Source organism: Carassius gibelio, chromosome A13 (assembly GCF_023724105.1).
Source record: "Carassius gibelio isolate Cgi1373 ecotype wild population from Czech Republic chromosome A13, carGib1.2-hapl.c, whole genome shotgun sequence".
NCBI classification, from domain to species: domain Eukaryota; kingdom Metazoa; phylum Chordata; class Actinopteri; order Cypriniformes; family Cyprinidae; genus Carassius; species Carassius gibelio.
Window position 1 is genome coordinate 19,285,780 of NC_068383.1, and position 25,102 is coordinate 19,310,881.

Below are 25,102 nucleotides of genomic sequence, written 5' to 3' on the forward strand. Positions count from 1 at the left end.
ACAGAATGTGGTAAATAGATGTTAAATATGAAATTTAAATATATGTACTTACACGCAGGCCAAAGTAGAGTAAGAAGAACACGTTGAATGCCATGTCAATTTGTAATGTGAAGTCTTTGTAGAAATTCTGACAGGATTCTATAGGACTATGGAGAAAGAAAGAGAAAAAAAATGTTCATTTAATTGAAAATTTGTTTGGCCTGAAATTATTGTCCTGAAAATATGATCAATATGCAATCTTAATGGTGCTAAAACAGGCTTAATTTTCTTCATGCAAAATATTTCTTTTCTTCTGATTTTTAAAGTGACATTTAACCTAGACATTTTTTTTTTGTGAGATGCACCCTATAACACATTATATAAATAACCATAGATGCTATAAAACCCACCCTTATCAAACGCGCCTTTTTTAAATATTACTTTTCTGCACCAATTTCTGGGCATTATATTCAAATATATTAATATCTTATATAGCCTACATGAAAGTCCACGTGTAGAGTGCAATATTCATTTGTATTACAATTATACTCAAACCTCACCTACAATAATTTATTTACATTATGTGTTATCTGTACATTTGGTTATATCTATGCACATTGGTTCTGTACTCTAATATCTGTATTAAATCTAATGTTCATAGTGTTTTGAATCAGTATTTATTAACAGTTTATATTAGAATTATAATGCATTAAATAACTTTTTCTAAATATAAATCTCAAAGAATCACAGCAAGTGTTCAAAAGGGGTATTATTTCTCATAGTGTTTTGAATCAGTATTTATTAACAGTTTATAACTGTTTCAATTATTCACAGGAAAACAAATTAATGTAATGAATGAATTATAATGCATTAAATAACTTTTTCTAAATATAAATCTCAATGAATCATAGCAAGTGTTCAAAACAGGTCTATTATTTCTCCCTCTGTTATGAGACGACAGACACAACATCAGGAATAGTCAACTGCATGCTTGAGCACTGTCTTAAAGCACTAGGTGCCTTTATCCATTAGTAAAAATATTAAAATGCATAAAAACATTGCCAATTAATTCAATACATCTGAGATGGATAAATCAATTGCTGAATGATTCAATTAATTAAAAGGCTTAATTTCATAAACCACAAGCCTTTGAGCTGAGGTTAATGTGGTGACATTATCATCGATCAAGACATAATTGACCAGACATAAATAATATAAAACTAAAGACAAAACTGCTGAAATAAGGCAACAGAAGCCCACAATGCAAGCTTAGCTTAGCTCTTTTTGGCATTAATGGTCAGGAAGAGCTTTCTATCAAGTTACAATTAGCCGTGTCTCAAAATGCATGACTGTCAACATGTGTACACTGTGAAACAAAGCATCTGATCCTTGAGCTCAATGTCACTTCACACTCTGCAATTACAAGAGATCTCCTGACATGTGGCGTCCGTGCAGAAAGTATCCCTGCTTCCTCCTTAATCCACCTTAAGGCTTCAATGTCATTATCCAGCAAGATCCCTGAGGTCAGCAGAGAGCATGCTGTGCCAACTTATAATGGGGTAAACAGCACTCAGGTGCCACTGAGCTTTTAACTTACACTAGGTGGCCTCAGCTCCTAATCGAGTGCCTGTGGAGGACGTACTGCAATGTCAGTGCGCACAGATCTATGCTGCCCTGAGGGACGTACACACTGGGCTATTTCTGGCCCGCTATGTGTTTTCATCATCATCTTTTACAAAGAAGTGCCACTGTGGCACTGATTCATAAAGGGCACAGAAATGAATGTGCATCCTGAAAACCGCCCTGGAATGGTTTTCCCATGTGTTTATGGGCCTAACATCCCATTATGTGATAAACAATAAACATCATTAATGGCTATCAGTGCACTAGAGCTATAAAATATAGAAAAATATAGAAAACTAACTTACACCTAAAATTAAAATTGTAAAGGTTTTAACAGAGGGTTTTGTTCATATTTAATTTCTCCAATTTTAACAATGTTACATTTACCTCTTAAAACATTTTTCAAAATGATTTATTATTATTATTATTTTTTTCTGTTGATAGGATTTTCTGATTTATGGAGTGATAATGACTTTTGATAATTAAAAATACCTTCCGTAAAACCATTTGAATAAGTCAACAAAACTAAACAAGAACCTAGCTTTTTCCAATGCTCAGATTTTTGTTCCGTAAATGTATGCAAATTATCACATATTTAACTAGCTAATGCCTTCAAACATAACATTTCAGAAAACTTAATATAAAGATGTTTGATATATATATATATATATATATATATATATATAGTATTAATTATTGATAATCCATATTCCAGTACTGTTGATGGTCATTTCCGACATGTGCAATCCAATCACAACAGACTGGGTCATGGGACCAATCAGAGCAGAGTAACATTATGCAAAGGAGGGGTTTGGAAAGATGGATATTTTATGGATATTTGAACTAATCATTTGAAAGTTTTTGTGAAATAACGTAAAATTAAAGTAAGTGTTTTTTTACCTTGCATGCATGTAAACCTGTTGTTGGGGACTCACAAAACCAAATTCTAAACATTTCAAATAGCATAGGAGCACTTTAATACAACAGTGAATGATTTAGGCCAAGGCACCATTTCTAAAATAAGAATGATTTAGCACCTGCAAGGGCACTGGACAGCTAAAACCTCAGTCAGTGGTCTAAAAATAGCCTTTCTGTTTTAATTCCTCCCTGAGGTGCTCTCTGCATGTGATTCTAAAAGAAGAAAACACACAAAGCAATGCCCCGTGTTTTCCTCCTATTAATGAAAACAGGAGGAAGTCAAAGCTCTAAGCAGAGAAGACGAGAGACTGAAATTTGTTTAGGATCTGTGGTTGATATTTGTTCAAATAATCCACTGTTCAAGCTGGAGAAATGCACAGAGGACTTGCTAATTCTCAAAGAAGCACGTTGAATATTTTAAAGAATTTTCATCCAGTTCTATTAAGTTTACAAATACACAAATGACGCAAACCGCACTGCAAATCCAGTCTCCCACATACAGAACTCAATACGCACCAAAACGAATGTCAAGATAAAGAGAGGCATGGCATCAATGGCATCTCTTATCTGTTTATTGATGAAACGACCCTCAAAAAGAGGTCATGCTGGACTGAGCTTTTTAAACTACTTTCCTGCCCTCTATGAGAACTCTGTGTGTTTACCTTTGGAACAGAGACCCCACCAAAGCATTTTTCTCAGTGATATGTCCCTATTACTGCAAAAAGCTGCAGAGTCAGAAATATGGCCTCCTCAGCAGAGACAGAGAGTGAAAAATTGAAAAATTATTCAAAAACTAAATAATTATATGTGACCCTGGTCTTAAGTCACTGGGGTATATTTTTCGCAATAGCCAAAAAAACACTATAGGTCAAAATTATAGATTTTTCTTTTATGCCAAAAATCATTAGGTAACTTTTGTAAAAATATATATTTTTTTACATATTTGTTAAACCTGTCATTATGTCCTGACAGTAGAATATGAGACAGATAATCTGTGAAAAAAATCAAGCTCCTCTGGCTCCTCACAGTGCTCCCGGTAAAAAACATCCAATCAGAGCTGTGGTCCGTAACTTTGTTTGTGTTCAAAATGTAGAAAAATGTATATAATAAGCGAGTACACCATGAATCCTTTTTCCAAACCTTGTTTTTAGCTTGTCCTGAATCACTAGGGTGCACCTATAATAAGTGTTTATATTCGGACTATTTTAGATTGCTTCGGGGATACCGCGGTGGAGTAACCCAGTACCTTTGTGATTCTTCATAGACATAAACAGAGAGAAGTAGTTCCGGCTACGATGTTCTTCCGCAAGACGCAAGCAGTTCTGTTTATTAACCGCTAGAGCGTCAAAAGTTACCTACCGCAGCTTTAAGTAAAGATTATGCTCCATGAAGATATTTTGTAAATTTCCTACCATAAATATATTAAAAATTAATTTTTGATTAGTAATATGCATTGCTAAGAATCAATTTGGACAACTTCAAAGGTGATTTTCTCAGTATTTTGAATTTTATTTTTTGCACTCAGATTTTCAAATAGTTGTATCTCGGCCTAAACTGTCCGATCCTAACAAACCATAAATATAGTATAAAAATAATCTATGAATTTTTTTTGATCAATGAAACAAATCATTGAATCGGATCCATGAAATGATTCACTGAACTGATTCAAATACTTAGTTTTTGCTACTGCTTAATATTAAAACACCTGTCTTAAAGGGATAGTTCACTTTTAAATTAAATTTTGGAATGTTTTAGCTTACCTCGAGGGCATCCAAGATGTAGGTGTCTTTAATATTTTTAGGTAAACCATTGTTCACTCATATAATGCAGGTCTATGTTCACCACCTCAAAGAGCATGCACAGAGAAGTCCAAATTAAACAATTCCCCATCGTAAGTACACATTGATGGCCTAAGACACGACGTCCAAGGCCAGAGGGGCCCAATGCCATGCTGTCAATAGAGTGAGTAATGTGTTGTATTTTTATTATTATCGCAACAATTATAGGGTGCAATATAAACCAATTAATTAATTACAGCATTATATTTCAGACAGTGCACATTGGTGGCGTATTGTGTGGTAAACAGTAAACAATGAGCGACGTACACGCACGAGAGATCACTTCCGGCTCTTTCCGCGCTTGCACAGACTAAGCCAGAACTAGGGCTGGGCGATATATCTAACGATATGATCATGTGCATCTAATCAGTAAAGCTGCTTCCGTGATCACCGCTAAAATCGCTATCACCTGCTTATAATTGGAGTGGCATTTAATAGATAGAGCCGTAGATCACTGACAAGCTACGCCATATCGCATTCATTATCCCAGATGAATCGCCTTCGATAATGAACGCGATATGGCGTAGCTTGTCAGCGCGCGCACCCTCCGATCACGTAGATGTGGTTGTATATAAGAGGTAAAAACAATATAAATACTGTTTGTTTTCTCACACAAACCACTTGTTTCATGTCTTAGGCCATCAATGTGTACTTACGATGGTGAATTGTTTAATTTGGACTTCTCTGTGCATGCTTTTTGAGGTGGTGACAATAGACCTGCTTTGTTTGAGTGACAGACAAGAATGGTTTGACCTAAAAATATTAAAATTGAAACTACTGCGGAAACATAGACACCTACATCTTGGATGCCCTTGAGGTAAGTTAAAACATCCCAAAATTTTATTTCAAAGTGAACTATCCCTTTAATGTTTATATATATGTAATATCGTACTATAAAAAAAAAGTTAAATGACTTACAAGTCATAAGACAAGGAAATATGACTAATGACACATTCTGTAGTAGTCAAATAAAAAGAACAGTCAATTTGTCAAACACAATTTTGCTTAATATTATAGTGCCACAGAATCATTATGAATAGAGTTTGAATATTCAAATTGTAACCCAGGTCTGAGAGATCGAAAGGTTAAGAAATCTTAAGATATCAAACTAAGCCATTACAAGTGAAGCCTGATATTAAAATGAGTTCATATTTCATCATCTGCTGTAATGCATTATTAGAGCTGTATGATATTGAATTCTGATACTGAATATCAGACGCAGGCCAATGTCTCTTTCTCCTCCTCCTCTCTAAAGCACAGGCTGCTGGTGTGTGGGAGATTTTCAAACGTGGAGAGACGATGCACTAGAATTAAACAGGGTGGATTATTCATCCCTGCAATGCAGTGCCAGGATGTTTATTTCTGTGGCTTCTCAGTGTCTCCCTGCCCTTTCACAGCATAGTATCCTAAAGCTTTTCCAGGTTAATACAGTTCAGCCTAAAAGCTTTATATAGAAGCATTCATTCATCTAACCAGCTTCAAAAACAAGTAATTTTTCTGACCTTACTGCATTAATAATTCATTAAGCCATGTCTCTTTGCTCGTTAATCAGTGCTGGAATTGAGCATTCGGTACTAGGCTTTGGCATTGTGATATTTGACTGCGCTGATCACCCAAAAAGTCATAAGTGGGACACAAAATAAAGGCATCCCTTGAAGGAGAGCTTCCCCTGTTGTTGCCCTACATATTTCTTGCTTCATTGTTCAGCCCTAAAAAAAGACACTGGTCTAGAGAGGAAAGTACAGACTGTTCCCATTAAAAAATATGACAATGAAACTACAATGTTAAGAAGTTTTTAACAAAACTACAAGACAGCACAAATATATGATGTATTTTTACTTGATCCTCACAAAAATGTACTGAACTAGAGCAACAGTGGTGCTTCCCTGTGCTAAACTCACTGTCATGATGCTGTGGGTGCCAGGGCATGATTTGCTTCCTAAGGTCTTCTGAGTGTTTGATAGCCCACTGCTAGTTGGTTGCTACAATATTTACAAGTGGTTGTTAAGGATGTTCTGGGTGGTTAATATAGTGTTGATACGTAGTTCTAAGATTTCCGAGTTGTTCGTAGGCCCAGTATTTGCCAAGTTTTAAGTGTTTGCACACGTCTAGACAAAAAGTCACATGATTTGAGGCATCATTCAATTTCGATGCACAAACAGAGCGATGAGTTTCATGCTAAAAGTTCAATACACTTGTCCCCAAGTATCTGAATGTGCAATAATAAAAGTGATGCATGCCACAGCAAACTCCACTAATAATACCAGAGTAAAAGGCACAGACTCTGTGCTAAACAATAGGTTCATTACAACTGGCTTCTTTCAACACCAGCCATGCAACAAAACACTCCGTCTTCACTGAAGAGTCTTTTCACTCCACTCCTCAACGGCGGATCAGTTCAACCAAAGGAAACAGTGCCCTGGAAAGTGACTCCATACACAAAAAGAGGATTATCCAGAGAAACTCAGGGGAGGGTGGTCGTTTGCCACTAGAGTTAGCTTTGCATCCACAGTGTTGAGTGAAGAGCCCCCCTGAAAGTCAGACGTGTGCACTGAGGCGATGAACACCCCCATCCCCCCCACCACCACCACTCCTGTCTGCAGTTGCTGCTTTCACCCTTCATCAAATTTGGAGTTACCTTAGGGAGTAGCCATCAGTTCAGAATCACTCAAAATGTCCCACTTTAGATGCCTACTGATGGCTTTTTTAACGGACGATTACGTTGTCTATTTGAGAGATGCGTTGAACGTGCTGTTGTTCCCTGTTCACATGTGCGAGGGGCCAAATCAAGAGAAGACGTTTTGTTTGTTCCAGACATTCTGGAACAGTTGTGATAATTAGCAGCGTAAATGAGTCGTAAGAGTCGTCAGCGGATGATCCATTATCGGCACCATTAAAGCTGGAGTCACGCGGTACGGCAGGTCAAATGAGGAGCTTGCGAGGGTGAGAACCTGTGTGTCAGTTGCACACATCTCTCTGCTGAGGACAGCAGCAGTGAACGTATCAGCTGCCAAGACTTCAGGCAGTAACTCTAGAGCCAAATGTGATGTAGATCATTAAGAGCACATCGCAGCACCCACCGCCACCGTCACATCCTGATCTGGAACTGAACCGGATGGGAAAGACACAGACCACTAACAAAACACTCACACACACATATGCACCAACAACTTCAAGCTTTATATCTATACCAGGGTTTTTCAGAGCTAGATGATCCAAATATGAATAGGTCTATAATACATTATTGTACAGTTTTGTGGTAAGCTAAATAAACTTGTATATGAATTAAAAAGTTTTGTATGTCCTTCAGATGCAAAGCTCTTTTCGTCTTTTTCATTTTTTTTTTTTTTACTATAAATTTAACGATGCATGAATGAGAACATAAAGCGCAGACTCACTTGATGTTAAAATAGGTATTAATCCTAATAAGCCACAAAAAAGACTTCTATTCATTACTCACACTGACTGAAGCACACACAGAAAGATGCTTCTCTCAGACAGCATCGGATCACGATTCGTGAATGAAGAGGTCATGTACGCTTATTACTAACACACTGACTGTATATTAGTACTTATAAAGCACATATTAATGCATTTTATGTGGATATATGATGATTATATTTTAGATACCTTAACCTGACCCAATACCTAAACTTAACATCTAACTTACTAACTATTAATAAGAAGCAAATTAGGATTTTGTTAACTAAAACTCTTAGTTAATAGTTAATGTTCCATAATCAAAAGTTTTACCAAAAAAAAAAAAAAGAAGTTATTTTAAATATTTAAAAACATACATAACATTACATCACATAAATAAAATACATAGGGCCTAATAATACTGTTCTCATATTTTTGTGTTTGCAAATAAATGCAGCCTTGGTCAGCATAAGAGACTACTTTCAAAAATCTTACTGTCCCCAAACTTTTGGATGCTAATGTCAATATTTTTAATGTATATACTTGCAAAATATATACAACTCTACCACCCCAACCACTTACGCTGAAGCTCAACTCAAATGACATAGGCTTCAAATCCTATTTCACACAGGAAATATGACTCTATATAGGGGTGTAACGGTACGCAAAAATCAAGTTTCGGTACGTACCTCGGTTTTAAAGTGATGGTTCGGTTCATTTTCGGTACAGTAAGGGAAAGAAATGCAAACATTAAACTGCAGGTTGTTTATTACTATAAACCTTTTTTTAACAATTTGTTTACTTTTTTAAAAAATACTTTTTAATAAAATATATATAAAATAAAAAAAGAATAAGAAATAAAATACTGCTGCAAAGTTCTACACTAAATAAAGTACTCTCATTCTCAAACCAATATCATATAATAAAATATAATGAAAAATTTAAATAAATAACTATGATTACAGTGCAGCATTACCGATCCCAGCTTATAGGCCTGCTCATATTTAAAAAAAAAATATATATATATATATATAACTTTTCCAAAGTGTAAAGTGCAGCATCAACAGTTTCAGTTTTTAGACCAGCTCAGATTTCGTTATTGCGTTGGACTGATCGGAATTAAGAGCAAAGGTCTGTTTAAATGCCAACGTGAGCTGCATTTGAATTACAGCTGTTTTTTTCCTAGTTGTAGTGATGTTCACACTCGCACGATGCCTTTTGAAAACATTAGGCCGGTGACACACTGGCATATTGCACCTGGCAAAATAGACTATGTTTGACAGGTGCAATATTTGAAAATCGATAATTATTAATTTATTTTTTAAATTACATTTATATCTGAATATATGTCAACCTATAGACTTTCAAACATCAAAGTGTCATGAATTAATATGTATTTGTGTACAAAATGACATATAAACATATTTTCCTATTATATTTTGCCTGGAAACGCTTCCAACACACGCGCGTGTCGCGTGAAAAATAGGCGTCGGTTCTATTTCTAGCATGCACGCGCGTCTCACACAGGCAGTCTGCAAGGTCTAACCTGTTAACAATTAATTAAAAACAGACACGCCACGCAGCTGAGACGCTTGCGCCACGCAGCCAGTGTGTCGCCGGCCTAGAATCAGCTGCAGGGCGGGATTTGCGCTGAACGCGGCCACTTAATATGTTTGTTTGGAAACACGACAATAAACCTATGTTCCGCATACAAAAAATTGCATTCGGTCATTCGGTACACACGTGCACCGTACCGAAAGCCATGTACCAAAATGGTCTGGTACGAATACATGTACCGTTACACCCCTAACTCCCCTACACCCCTATATGAAAACCTTCAATAATTAATAAATTGAACTGTTCCCATGTAGAAATGAAGTGAAGTGACACACACAGCCAAGTATGGTGACCCATACACAGAATCCGTGCTCTGCACTTAACCCATCCAAAGTGCACACACACAGCAGTGAACACACACTGTGAACACACACCCGGAGCAGTGGGCATCATTTATGCTGCGGTGCCCGGGGAGCAGTTGGGGTTCAGTGCCTTGCTCAAGGACACCTCAGTCATGGTACTGCCGGCTTGAGACTCGAACCCACAACCTTAGGGTTAGGAATCAAACTCTCTAACCACTAGGCCACGACTTCCCCCTTACATGAAAATATGTAAGCCAATTCACGGCATGTCGCATTATATGGAGAAAAAAAGATATCAACTCACAAGAATGATTTATTAACCATTCATTTTAGTTTGTATATGAAGATGTTTTTAGAAAGGAACAATTTAATAAAAAGTAGTCAACAATTTCTTGATTCGTGGACATTACAATTTCCAGCATATCCTGAGCAGGGCTCTGTATGAATAGATGCATCAAAAAAAGAACAGATTCCTAAATTTATTAGTATCGATACTTTAAAGAATGACTGCGTTCCAGATTTGTAAGAGACGTATTTCATGTTGGTGTGCAACGCACGCTTCCAGTGCCCCTCTATGGACGTCTGTGTTTTTTCTCCTCACGCAAGCAGCAAAAAAGCACTACAGCGAGATGGTTGCACTTGTGGCTTTACTAAACTGATTTGGCTTTACTAAAATGTGTGCATAATCGCATTAAATAGCTTAAATAAGTTGTTCAGATGAACAAAGCACGAGGTTTTCTTGCATAATTAACATTTTAATTGTTTGGTCAGACAGTTCATATATAATATTCAAATTAATCGGGGATTAAACATGGAGTTATGTTCTGTATGCTAAATATGAAAATGAGCATATGTGCACAGCACCTATAACTGCGCTTTGTATCTGCTGATTGCTGATCGAGATTTACATGCTTGGCTCACTGACCCTGTATACTTATTAATTTCGTTCATAAACGAGATGTATCAGTTCATTCAACTCGTTGACAAATGGAAAGATCTCTCGATCTCATTCAGTGAAGGGTGTATGGGTTCACTACATTCAACAAATCACATGCTCTGTCACAATCTTGACTAACTCTTTGACAGGATGAAACAGTTCACAGAGCTGTCCACCGTGCTTGCGCGCTGCTGCGGAGGGAGGAACTTCAGTGAACGAGAAATGAGAAAATTAATTTTACTTTATTTGCGGGCTGGGGCGGGCCAAATTATTTAATAAAAGTGGGACCCGCGTAACTATGATGCACGTGCGAGCAAGAGTGATACTGTGGCCACCGGTCCACGACTGGTAGAAAAAGATGACGCTCAATAAAGATGACGCTCATTAAAGCTCACTGGCTGAGTTTTCTCCTCTGAAAGAAAAGGTTGCACAACTGACAGAATAAGTTACAATATCTGAGATATTGCTGCTAAATTTTATTTGTTTTTGTTTTTTTAACTTGAATGCCATTGTTTAAATTGATATTTATCTTTTGACATTTAATCTTCTGAGTTCAGAAACATTGTTTAATATAATTGCTGTTCTATTTTTATTCAAAGTTCAGAGTCAAGATAAATGTATTACTCTTATGTTTCTTATGATAACTGAGATAATGCTGCTAAATTGATGCTTTCTTTACCTTGAATGTCATTACTCTAATTTATTTTTTTAGATTTTGATATTTCATATTTTGTTCAAATGTTTAATATATCTGCTGTTCATATGTTCATTTATTAGTGTGTTATATGAACACTTTAAATGTTCTAAAATAGCGGGAACCTAGTCCTGCACAGGTTCGCAAATTTGGCTGAAACGGGTGAAAAATATCCAACTGTGTCGGATATGGGTGCAGGTCGGGTCGGACACAGGTGAAACACGGGTCTAAACATGGGTTCAAAACAGTCAGGTGCAAACGTAAAAATAGGCCTATGTTCCACTTTTTAAAAAATCACAACCGCACGAACAGCTGCATGAGTCATTAGTTAACCGACGTAAGAGATCAGCCAGCTGTTTTTTTTCAGATCCAAACCACTCGGTTAGAATCTGTTAACTTGAATCCACCCACACTGTAATGCTAGTGAATACAGGACATTGCTGTTCTGCTAGAGACCACAGACAATAAATGTGACAGGACAGCTTAGACTACGCTGTCAGTCAGTTTGCAGAACTGAAGGGACACCGATTCACTAAAAAAGTATAGAGTAGCGAACCTCAACTAGACAGCCTCATGATGATTTAAAGATAACTATATTATTAATTCAATTAATTTTCATATTGTTTTTATTAAATTAAAATAATATATACCTCCAACTTCCTTCATTGTTTATCACGTCAGTTAATTTTCCAGGTTTATTTATTTATTTATTTTTGTCATAATAGGATTATCCAGCACAATAATAGCATAAATACTGGAGGAAATATGAAAGGCCCTTTGAAAGAAGTGTTGGAAAAAAGGGCGCCTCAAAGTCAAAAAGGTTGAGAAACACTACTGTAGTTTAGATGACAGAAACACACTATATTGCTTTTTTGTCATTAACTCAATACACTTTCCATTGCTGACTGCATGCAACAAAAAATGTGCAGCTCAAAAGAATGGCTCAAATGGAGCCAGTCGACTCAGTTGAACTCACTGGTAAATCTATATCAATCAAACTTACAAGTTAATTAATCTTTTAAGCTGTGTTTAGACACCAGCAACTTTGTCTCTGTAATGTGAAGATCCTAGCTTTGTGGCTGTAATATTATTAGCAGACTACACGTCTAGACGTATCCTAAGAAAATGCAACCACAGATGATATATTTCTGATAAAATCCAAGATATCATTCTAATTTTTCAAGACATTATGTATCTTGTTGCTAAAAGAAAGTAATATTCTGCTGTTGGAGAGGTACTACTACTCAGTGCATTAAACAGATGAACGGCCAATCAATCTATGAAATAAACTCACTCATACTTCCAAAAATTTCTATATAAGTATTGGGAAACAACACTGTAATAAATTAAATGATTTTAAATAATAATAAAAATGTTTTAGCTCAGTATATCATTTAGAAAACACAAACAATAAAGCCTAACAAAATTATGAGGGTTTGCAAAAATAAACAGCAATGTGTAAAGTAAAAACAGCATTGTGTAGGAAACACTGAACTGAACTGACCTCATATAAATCTGTTTATCATCTATCTCACATATGCACTCAAATGAAGAAGCTGCTGACTTTAAGCTGTAACATGAAAACATGTATTGTAAATAGAGTGGCTTGCCCCTCCCACCGCTTCCTTTATTATCCTGATCGGAGCATTGTAGGAATTAAAATCTCCAATCATGCTTCTCTCTAGCATGCACACACACAGACTGTATGTAAGACTTTATTTTCAAGACTATACCCATGCTCATTTGAGAGCTTAGCATAGAATTAAACTGCACGTGTTGGCTTTTAACAAGCTGCACTATGCCAGCACAGCAATCTGGATCTCTGACATCAAACTAATCTATGGCCTGTCCCTCTGACCTCTACTACTTTACTCTTTATTCCATTTGGTCTCTGGAACTGCCAGTCTGCTGTTAACAAAACAGAATTTATTTCTTCTATTGCTACTCATTCCGGTCTCAACCTCATGTCCCTAACTGAGACTTGGATCAAACATGAAGACATTGCCACTCCCGCAGCCCTCTCCACTAATTTCCCTTTTTCCCACAGCCCTCACACAACTGGGAGGGGTGGAGTTCTCCGTGAAAATCGGTCTAAACTCAGGGCTGCAGAGAAACTCTACTGACCTCAGTGTGTATCAGTCACTCCTCTCTTCATTCTCTGCAAATGTCTTCATTGCTAAAACAACATACTACCACAACAAAATTAACAACTGTCCTGACTCTCGCACACTTTTCAAAACTTTCTCTTCTCTTCTCTGTCCTCCAGCCCCTCCTCCATCAACTTTTACAGCTGATGATTTGGCAGTTTTCTTCACAAATAATACAAGAACCATAAGTAACCAATTCCCCACACCGAAGACACTCCACTCTCGGAGACAGACGTTTACAAACTTATCCTTTCCAATCACACTACTACTTGCCCACTTGATCCTATCCCCACTCACCTCCTTCAGGCCATTTCTTAATCAGTCATAACTTTCTCTTTCTTGTACAGAACAACCTCCTGGACCGCAACCAATCTGGCTTCAAAAGTGGCCACTCAACTGAGACTGCCCTGCTCTCAGTTACTGAAGCCCTCGAGTGGCAAGAGCAGCTTCCGAATCCTCAGTACTCATCTTGTTGGATCTATCAGCTGCTTTTGAAACAGTTAACCACCAGATTCTCCTGTCTATCCTCAGAGAGAGGGGCATCTCTGGAACCGCACTCCTGAGCCCCTTTCACACTGCACGTCGGACCCGGCATATTGCCGGAACATTGCCGGGTCACCTTCTGTGTGAAAGCAACCACATCCTGGAATTGATTCCCGCATTGAACCCGGGTCGGGGACCTAGTAAAATTGCCGGGTTCAACTCGGGATGAGCGCTTTGTGAACAAAAGCCAGATCTAATGGCGTGTCAAAGTGGTGACGCGGGACTCTTTTACCGGCTGTTTTGAAGGAAGATCTACGTTCGCGACGAAAAAATATGTGCAAACTGTAATGAAGCAGAGATCAGTTTGTTCCTCACTTTCCGCGCTGACGCAGAGATCGTTTGCTTGCTTCAGTGAAAGTATAACGTGCCTAGCGTTTTCGACTCGTACATTACACGTCACGCCCTGATGTCACGTGCCGTTACGGGATCTTCACGGGTTGTTTGTGAAAGCACGCACATATCCCGGGTCATCACTGGCAGAGTGAAAGTGCAAAATCTAGCGACCCGGGAACAATTGCCGGAACACTTTACCTGTGTATTTGCCGGAATGGCAGTGTGAAAGGGGCTCTGTGGTTCAAGTCCTACATCTCAGGTAGGTCCTTCAGAGTGTATTAAAGGGGTGATGTTTCTAATTTACAACTTCTTGCTACTGGGGTTCCTCAAGGCTCTGTGTTTGGACCACTTCTCTTCTCCATTAACATGATGTCATTAGGATCTGTCCATCAGAAGCATGACTTTTCTTATCACTGCTATGCTGATGACACTCAACTCTACTTCTCATTCTAACCAGATGATCTGATGGTAGCTGTCTGAGAGACATTTATAGCTTGATGAAGGACCATCAGCTTTAGCTCAACCTTACTAAGACAGAACTGTTTGTGGTTCCAGCTAACCCATAGTTTCATCACAGCTACTCTATACAGCTGGGTTTGTTAACCATAACTTCTTCCAGGACAGCAAGAAACCTAGGGGTTATGATCGATCATCAGCTAAGCTACACAGAGCATATTGCTACAATGACCCATTCCTGCAGATTTGCCTTATACAACATTAGGAAGATTAGACCCTTCCTGTCAGAGCAAGCCACACAACTTCTATTGTAATGCTCTCTTGGCAGGAATTCCTGCATGTTCTATCAAGCTTCTGCAACTGATCCACAATACAGCAGCCAGAATTGTCTTCAATGAGCCAAAAAAAACTCACGTTACTACTCTCCTCATCAGGTTACACTGACTACCAGTATCCTCACGCATCAAATTCAAGGTACTGATACTTGCCTACAAGACGAACACTGGCACTGCGACAATATACCTAAACTCACTAGTTCAAATTTATGTGCCCTCCAGAAGCTTGCGTTCTGCGTTTCCTTTCACCTTGTAGTGACATCCCAAAGAGGTTAAAAATCACCCTCACAGACCTTTTCCTGGACTGTGCCCAGCTGGTGGAATGACTTCCCAATCTCAATTCGAACAGCTGAGTCTTTAGTCATTATCAAAAAACATCTAAAGACACATCTTTCTCGCCAGCACTTGACCAACTAATACTTGCACTTACCTTTTCTTTCTTTTCTGTTCTATCATATTCTCTCATTGGTCTGATTGCTACACTTGATCTAATTTCAAGATCTCATCACTTGATCTTGATTTCATTTGATCTCATTTCAAGTCGCATTGGATAAAAGTGTCTGCTAAATTATTAAATTTAAATGTAAATGTAAACTCAATGCTATATTCACAGCAAATGAGTTTGGCTTATTAAACAATCACTGGTGTAAAAGATAAGTAGAGACTGACCATCACACATATGTAAATAGTTGCGCAAAGTTCATCTTGAAAATGATGATACCTGGTTGCCTGGGCAACAGCTAACAGTACACCTTTCTCTAGGAGGCACAGGGTAGAGGGGTGGGAGGCAGAGATGCTCTGCTAAAGTAACCATGGAAACTGGCCTGCTTGGCTTTCATTGACAAAATAATCCCGACACAGAGAGGTTGAGTCTTTAAAGTCCAACATTACAGAGGAAAAAGAAAAAAACCTTGAATTATATAATGGTACCCTTAACGGTACCAATGAATGTAGTGCTCATTAATATCATACCATTATCTATATGGGAAAATAGTACCTTAACACCGTAGACTGCCCCGCTACCATCTGTGCCTTGTACTCCTAATGATAAACTATTGGAGATTTATGCGTTTTACAGAAATATTGACCAGTGAGTATATTTTAAAACAAACTGTAGTATATCCTGCATTCTTCCAGCTTCAACCTGGTTATCAAAATTATTATAAGAAAAACAATCTTTAATATTTGGAAAATTTTAGTTTTTCCCAATTAAGCAAGCACCTTTAGAGTTATATCTTTCTTTATTGAAGTTCAACCCTGACACAGATCTTGGCATTATGTTAAATTAATATTATTTTTTGTTTACTGCTAGAATTAAAAAAATGGTTTTAAAAAATGGTTTTAAAAGTATCACATTTCAGTAATAACAATCCAACTTTAAAATTAAAGACTTCATATTTATTGTGCATTTACCATCTTGCCTTTGCCCTGCTATTTTCTGACAGTTAACCACCTCTTTGTTGAATTTTGACCCTATTTTAGAGTTAGTCCAATTTGGTGAAATTAATTGAAAGTGTCGTTATAGTGAAATGAGGCAAAGGAAATCACTTATTTATAAGATCTCATTTTTTAACATCTGTGTTTAAGGCCTTTGACTCATGTGAGAATAAATCATTCAGGCAAGAGTTGTTGAATCAGAATAGGACTCACTCTGAAGAATCTATGAAGTATATTCCCAGAGCTCCGATGCTGAGTGCAAAGACCAACACCACCTGGAGGGGCAGAGAGAAAGAAAAGAGAAAAAGGTGAAAGGATATCATTAGCGAAGGTCCACTGGGAACAGAACCACTTACAGAGAACAGTTTAATCCTGGAGCTGTTCAACAATGAGCACAACTTATTTCCAGCAAAACTACACCTGTGGATGAGACATAATAAACAGGAAAACCGGAAATGTCATAAAAATGTAAGCGATCCCACCAAATCAGGCTGTGTTCCCAAACCTAGTTGGCTGTCAACCTAAGCATTGTTTAAGGACAACGTGGGCACATTTGAACATTCAAACATGCCTGTGAAACGGTCTAGGGAGACAGCAGCTCACTGGGGTTAGAGATGCAGCTCCAGTCTCTTTTAGCCCGTTGCTTAGTAAAATTAGAGGAGATTTAAACCGTTGAGAGGCTCTTATAAAAATGACTGTCCTTCCCAAGCTTCAAATGATCCCTATTCAGTTCTCTATAAAGGTTTTAAAAGTTGTGAATGGCTGGCTCAGCTCCTTTATTTGGATCAAGTGCAAATCAAGGTTGAAATTTTCTGTACTACAAATTTTCAGGTTTGATAGGTGGACTGGATTTGCCTAATATTAAGTTATACCAATGGTCTGCACATTTAAGATACATTTCCAATTGGGTTGCTCTTGATAACTCTTCTACGTGGTTGGACCTTGAACAGTTGTTGTCAAAACTTCCCATTGTGGATCTGTTGTTTCTCAAATGAAATCCTTATTGGAGAACTGCAATAACCCTTTAAATGCACTCAAGGCATGGAGGGCTGTTTGTCATTTCGAGGGAACACGTAAATTAATCTCTGCTCTTACGCCAATTGTGAATAACCCAGATTTACCTCCAGGCAGTTTTGATGGGAGGTTTAAATTTTGGGTGAATCAAGGTATTAATCAGCTTATGGACTTGTTTCAATGAAGGCCCAATATCTTTTGAAAGTTTGACACAGCAGTATCAATTATTAACAGGGCTTTTTTTTTTTTTTTTTTTTTACAGATTAGTAACTACATTTTAAAAATACCTTATTATTTACTAATAGATGTCTGTCTCCTATAGAAAAACTATTAGGCTACGTTCACACTGCAGGGCTTAATGCTCAATTCCAATTTTTTGAAAAAATTGGATTTTTTTGCAAGGCCGTTCACATTTCCAATTAAATGCGACCTTTTGTGATCTCTTGTGTGAACGTGAAATGACCCAGAAGTGACCCGCATGTGCAGAAAAGTACTCAATGGTGAACGACGCCACTCGTTGTTTGCGGAAGTAGCAAACATTAAACATGGATGTCAACAACAGTGTAGTCAACAGCGGAGCTCTTTTTGCAATATTAATGTTATTTTCCCAACGGAGCCAGCACAATTACAATCTGCTCGTTTTAAGAAGAAAATTAAAAAGAAGGATGAGAGCAAGGTTTTTTGGCCATGGCGTTTTGTGGAGCAGTGTTAGCAACGTCGGTACAGAGAAACGTGTGGGTGCGGAGTCGCAGCCCATAGTGGTGGGATACTGATGTGTGAGTGGCTCTCCTCATTCCCGCCTTCTTTAACGCAGAATTATGACGCTTGTAGCGAATCAATGACGTACGGGTCGGATATATGTAGCCTGGCCGTTCAGACGGAGGTCACATTTCACCACATACCCAAGTGGCCTGGGTCACATTTGAAAAGATCGGATCTGTGTCATTCAGACTGTCATGAAAAGATCAGATACAGGTCGCATAGGGGCAAAAAAAAATCGGAATTGGGTCGTTTCAGCCTGCAGTGTGAACGTAGCCACTTGATTTTTGATCTAAATTTTTGCTTTTTGCTTTCAGATGCCTAGGATAAATCTGATTATTAAAGTTGGAAAATGTTCAATAAATATATTTGAGAGAAAAAAGGACTGAATAAATCATTGATATTCAAAAGCCTTCAGTGAACAAGAGACAAATGAGCACTAGGGCTGTCACTTTTAGTTCGAAAATCGATTGCACAATCAATCGGACCAACCAAAAAAAGTTTTGAAAATGAAAATAGGGAATCGATTTTAACCAAATATGTACACTATTCATTTTAAAATAATTAATTAAAAATATAGGTGTAACAAAACTCACAAACAAGCAGAAAAAGAAAATAAAGAATTCCGAAAGTACAGTATGCCTTGCAAAAGCTAGACAGAAAATGCCAGCAATTTTACGCACCTATAAGACCCAGTGACGTTGAAAGTGACCTCTTATGCTGCGTTCACAACAAACGTGAATAGAGCATCTGACGCGAATGATTTCAATGTTAAGTCAATGTAAAGACGCATTTACGCGCGTCTGGAGGTCTCGTGGCGAGGTAGATGTGAATTCGCCTTATTCGCGCATCTAGTTACAGGAGATTCTGAGTTCTGAAAAGGACCATTGCAAGCTGACAGCACTTTTCCACACTTTTGTGGTGGAAAATTGGCAGTAAAACCCCCACCTTGCGCAGCTGTACCTGAGAGTCCCTGGGACATCAGTGCGGTCAGAGCACGTCTTCTCAACAGCTGGACAGATGAATAAAAAATGCTCTGCTCTGGACACATGGCCTGTTCTCAAGTCCATTTAAAGTTAAAATTTTTTGAACAGTTGTTTGAAATGGATTAAATAATTATTTAAAATAATTTTGGAGATTTTTGAATTGCCTAAATCATAAATGCAGCCAGGTTGAAGCATGCAGTGATGTTTTTATTTTGTTATGACAGCCGTCCCCTCTGCATATATATTTTTTTGAGAATGTTGCACTCCTGTAGCTGTTTGTTATTCTGCACAAAACTTCATGCCAATAAATAAGAAATATTGTTAACTTGTGCGTTTCCAGCGCTCTCTTTACGTTCGTTATTTGACGTTTAAAATGGAAACGTCTTTTTTTTTTACATGGAAAATCGATTTTACAATCGATTCAATGAACACTTATGTCTTAAAAATCGAAATTGATTTTTTCACAATAAGTGACAGCCCTAATGAGCACTGGCTGTGTGTAAACAAAACAGGCTGTTCTTATGACTGTTGGGAATCTAAACTCAGGTCTAAAGCAGGGAGACAAAGTATTTCTTTCCTCTCCAATTGGTTTTGACATGACAGACTACATGCAATACACTGAACATACATGTTAGAGTCTAATTAATGTTACTTATGAGTACAAATTAAATAACTTTTTTTTCCCTTTGAAGTTTGTGATATGTATTTGTGTTTATAGTTGTGAGACAAACTTTTATGTTTATTGTGTTTATGTACTGTTTTAAATTGTTGTGCAATGTTGTGATTCAGTGGCTGCTTTTTGATATTTTACAAAGTAATTTATTCCTGTGATGCAAAGCTGAATTTTCAGTAGTCATTACTCTGTCTCCAGTGTCACATGATCTTCAGAAATCAGTCTAATATGCTGATCTGCTGCTCAAGGAACATTTATTAAACTGTTCAATAAGTATTTTGTACCATTATATTATTTCATGCTTCCTTACTTTTCATTTCTAAAAATAAAATAAATAAACAAACAAACTGACCCTCAATCTTACAGACTCCTAACTTTCAAACAGTAGTAAATGTTTTTACCTCACAAAGGAAAAGTGTGTATAGGTCTGTGCAAAGCCCAGCCTTACAATTAGGGTACATACTCAAAGTTTTGATGCTCTGAATGAAGGGAAGCCCCTGCACTAGTAGCCCCAGCTCAGTGGAGCGGAGAGCACAGGAGAGGGGTGCAAAGGGTAAATCGTTTGATCTTTCGTGGGACGCTGCCATGTGAGAGACACACTATACCCATATCAGGTGAAACTGAGACAACTGCTATCGAATGGCTGCTATGCTGTGGTGCGTGTTGAGTAGTAAACATGCATATGTGTGCTGACCTGTGTCACCCACACTGCTTTCCAAACCAGTGGGAAAGAGCCATATGAGCACAAATTAAGCACAAAGAAAACATGAGAAAATCTTCAATCCATACCTCACCTCCCTTATAAAACCATTATTTACGTACACTAACCATAACTATACTATTTACACTACCTACACCATAGCTGCTTTATAAAAACCATAGTGAACATTCACTGCCACCTCCGTCAATAATTATTATTATTATATGTCAGTGGGAAGCTGACTGTGGAAACACTTTAGTAACAATTTAGATTGTCGATTTGCACATTACATATCAAATTTGGTGTGGCAACTAGAGCATGCTCTAGGCATGTTCACTTGTGGTGCTCATATGGGTTAAACAGGTTTGAGCCCAGCCTGCAATGTGTCCCAGTTCCATTATTCCTCTATGTTCCCTATAATGTCCTGTCAGTCCCACTCTAACGGTCTGATAAAGAGCCTTGCAGCTCACTTGAACCTGTGGTGGTGTTTCAACAGAATTTGCGATGCTACCAATTATCTTTAAAAAATATATATATATATATATATATATTACAGTATACATTTACATAACAGCTATTATTTTATTTGAACAGCAGATTTGTGTTCTTTATTACTTACAAAATGACTTTAAACAGTGACATTTATGAAAATGTGCCCATATACACATATACATGCATCTTTAATACAGGATCTGAACTGCAGATTAAAGAAAACGCAAATACACAACGCTTGTGATTAAAGAAAGATGTGAAGTACCTTTGCCCATCTTTTCTAGTAAGTAGATTTTTGGCAGACTACCATATTAGTTTTAAAATCCCTGCATAGCAAAAGAGGGAATAAAATGCAATGTGATGAGATTTATACTGCTGTTTCTTATAGAGTCTGCTAAATGAGGTTACTTCTATAACAACGTTTCAGATCTCTAATCCACACTACAGTCTGCCAGCTTCCATACTGACAATAATGTACAGTCAAGCAGTGTTTACAATAAGCATGAACAATATAAAAAAAAAAACTCCTGTTTCTCTGAATTTAGCTAAAATCTTATAGAATGGTGCTGGCTTCAGATTGGTCAATAGAGCACACCAAGAGTGTTAAATTCACAGCAAATAACAGCTATGACTGGAAACATGTTTACTATATCACTGCACACCACCCATAGGATAACACTGTTACTGTTTACATCTTCACAATGAAAAGTACTGCATGAAATGGGCTGATAAAATAATATGACAGCACTCATGATCAAACCTGTCCTGAAAAGCATGTGAAAGAACACTCTAGGCACTCTAAAACTGTAAATGGAACGAGTCTTGTCACTGGCCTAGGTTGAGTTTCGAGGTGAATGGAAAAGTCTCTCTCTGTGAGGTGTAAGGTGATTGGAGTTTCTTGACCCTTAAGGTCTAAAGGGCTATTGGCCGGAGAGTGGACATCTCAAACATTAAAGACTGGAAACTGCAGCTGCCAGACAGGGTGTTTGTGTATCCAACAGTGGAGAACTATACTGGCTCACTTCATGAGGTCAAAGACAGGGGTCTGTTTGAGAAGTAATTCTACACACAGACGAGCTCTGCTCCAACGATTAGCTCTTTCTGTCATTATCATTAGGTACAAAGCTTCATTGTGTGCTTGTGCACAAAATAATTGGGCAAAACATGGATCATGTAACATATCATGTTCGGATCACTAAGAATGTTCATTATAGTTTTTCTCATATCAAAAAAGATTATTTTTTTTGTCATTACATAATAAGTATGATTTTAGCTCCCATCAGAGAAATCCAAAACTTCTACCAAAAAAAAAAGAACCATAACCTTTTCCTGTTATTTTGTATTCATTTCACCAGACAACATAGTAATATATACTCTAATTAATAAGGTAGCAAGAGAATATGATATTAATGACAAATTATTATCAAAACATTACTTAAAATCTATTAAGTTTCATCCTTACATGTTAAGACAGAAACTACTGTTAATAGTTTTCCTGTATGGATGCTGTGCAGTGCACAGTTTTGTCTTAGATTTTCATATTCCTCATATTTTTAAAATTGACTGCATTTTCAAAATCAAATTACTGAAAAGTTTGAGCTTGGTAAGATCATTTAGATTTTTTTTTTTTTTTTTTTTTTAAGTCTCTTATGCTTATTTTTAAATTCTCTTTTTAATATTTCTCTTTTCAGGATTCTCTAAAGGTTAGAATGTTCAAACAGCATTTATTTGAAATATAATTTTTGTAACAATGTAAAATTCTTTATACTGTCACTTTTGATCAATCCTTCTGAAAGTATTACAGTACATTCCAATAAAAATATATAAAAATAAAAATAAATTAGGGCCGGGACTTTAACGCGTTAATTGAGATTAATTAATTACACAAAAAATAACGCGTTAACTAAGATTAGTTAATTACAGGAAAAAAAATTCCCGCATTTTTAATAACTTATTTTTGCACCGCGGAACGTTTCTCACTGGATGAGTTTCGGCGGGACTGATTATACTGAAGCACCAACTAGCGTTCGTATATCACTGCAGCACATCGAGCCTCAAGGATCACCTCAACGCAAAACATATAGCAGCTAACGTGGACTTTACACTTTATGTTGAACTATGTATTATTTTGTTGGTGCAACAGTTTATGTTGAACTCTTTATTGTTTTGGCCAAGGTTATTGAGAGTTGGACTTAGTATGTTATGGCCTCTGAAGCAACAGAGAGATGTTTTCTAATAGTCAGTGTTTCCAACGTTCTGAATGTAGTTGACAGTATTGTGTTTTACTTTAAAAAAAAAACACTTTACAGAAGGTTACAGCACCTATAAGCTTCCTGAATTTCTGAAATGTACTATTTCTAAATTGTTTCTAAATATGCTATTGCTACACTTCATGGCAAAAAATTGCACTGGTCTGCTAGACTTGGTTGAACAAAAATAAACAATATTTTGTTGCTTAAGCTTATCTATTCAGTCATTATTTAATGGTATACTATAAATCCATGTGAAAAAAAATTACTTCTCACTGTTCTCAGGTCAAATATTTATATGCGATTAAAATGTGATTAATTTAGATTAATTAATTACAAAGCCTCTAATTAATTAGATTAATTTTCTTAATCGAGTCCCGGCCCTAAAATAAATAAATAAATCTTACTGACCCCAAACATTTGAAGTGTATAGGTAACTCAACTTCTTATAGTACAAACTAATCAACGGATGGACGGATAAGAACAAGAAACAAAAATATATAATTTATTAATCTCACCCCCCTCAAAAAACCTCCAGCTAGTTAAGAGTACCCTGGAAAGAGATATTACAGTTGTTAACAGGATGTAGTCTTCACCTCTGTTACAGAATGATCATAGACATAAAGCAGTTGGTGAACCATTTTATCTCTGTGACCACCAACAATACTCATACTGCTTTACATAGGCATACATACATTTAAAGTTCATAAAGCAGTTGGCTTAGCTTAACATTATCCTGTCAAAGCAATACACAAAAGCTCTCGAAGAAGCTGGATCACTGTATTAATCAACTGCATTATTGATGACCAGAGGCTGATTATTTTCATCCGGCCTGTATTTGGATTGATATCCCACATTGTCTAGTGAGAAAACACCTTGATGCATTTTTAATTGGAGCTCTTTGTCTGGGTGATGGCGAGTAACAATGAGTAGCAGCTGGAGGAAAAGGAGCGGTGCAGCTCAAGATAAGCAGAGACAGTAGAAAAGAGATACTAGGCACTCTAGCATAATTCAGAAGATCTGCTTTTGATCAAAAGATGCTATTGGAGCATGTTAATGCAATTTTGGTATTTCGAATCAGATGTCTCCCATTTGACATCATAGCTGTCCTCTTCCACAAGAGGGCACAGCGTGCTTGTTCAGTGGGTGTGTTCACAGTGACCTAATCCAGAGTCCATACAGCAGGTTGGTGACATTAAGAATAAAGATGTTTACACCACCAAACATGCCTTTCCTTGCAGCTGAATAGTGAGTTTTACTGTGGCTGGTCGCTGAAAAGCAGAGCATTTGAGCAGTCCCGATGAACTGAGATGATAAGAGGCATCGTCTTTAAACTGACCCAGTTATTCAGCTGGAAACATCGGTACCAACACTGCGCTCGTCTCTCACACAAGCTCACTGCAAAACCTTTACCGCAATTACAGCAACGTAGGAGCTAAAGATTCACAAATACATACGAACATATCAGTGGGAGAGGCATTCTTGGATATTAAGGATTTTGTTGTTCCTAAAAAGACGACAGAGAATTAGAACTTGATTGCAAAAAAATCAATGACACATAAGGCTGCCTTTTCAACATACATGCCAAGTTCTTAGAAATGAACACTTTGTATTCATGCACTTTCATAAAAAAAAAAAAAAAAAAAAAAA

At 37.2% G+C, this 25,102-nt stretch overlaps 1 protein-coding gene across 11 annotated transcripts in view; it reads right to left on the reverse strand.

Moving 5' to 3' along the window:
- LOC128026419 (calcium-activated potassium channel subunit alpha-1) overlaps positions 1-25,102 on the reverse strand; it is a 256,870-nt gene that overhangs the window by 87,228 nt on the left and 144,540 nt on the right. For all 11 annotated transcript variants that reach the window (XM_052613533.1, XM_052613540.1, XM_052613536.1 and 8 more), the window contains exons 3-4: positions 16,793-16,854; positions 53-146 (exon numbers count right to left, since the gene is read on the reverse strand). In XM_052613533.1, coding sequence (XP_052469493.1) covers positions 53-146; positions 16,793-16,854 — 156 coding nt within the window. The remainder of the gene's footprint in view (positions 1-52; positions 147-16,792; positions 16,855-25,102) is intronic.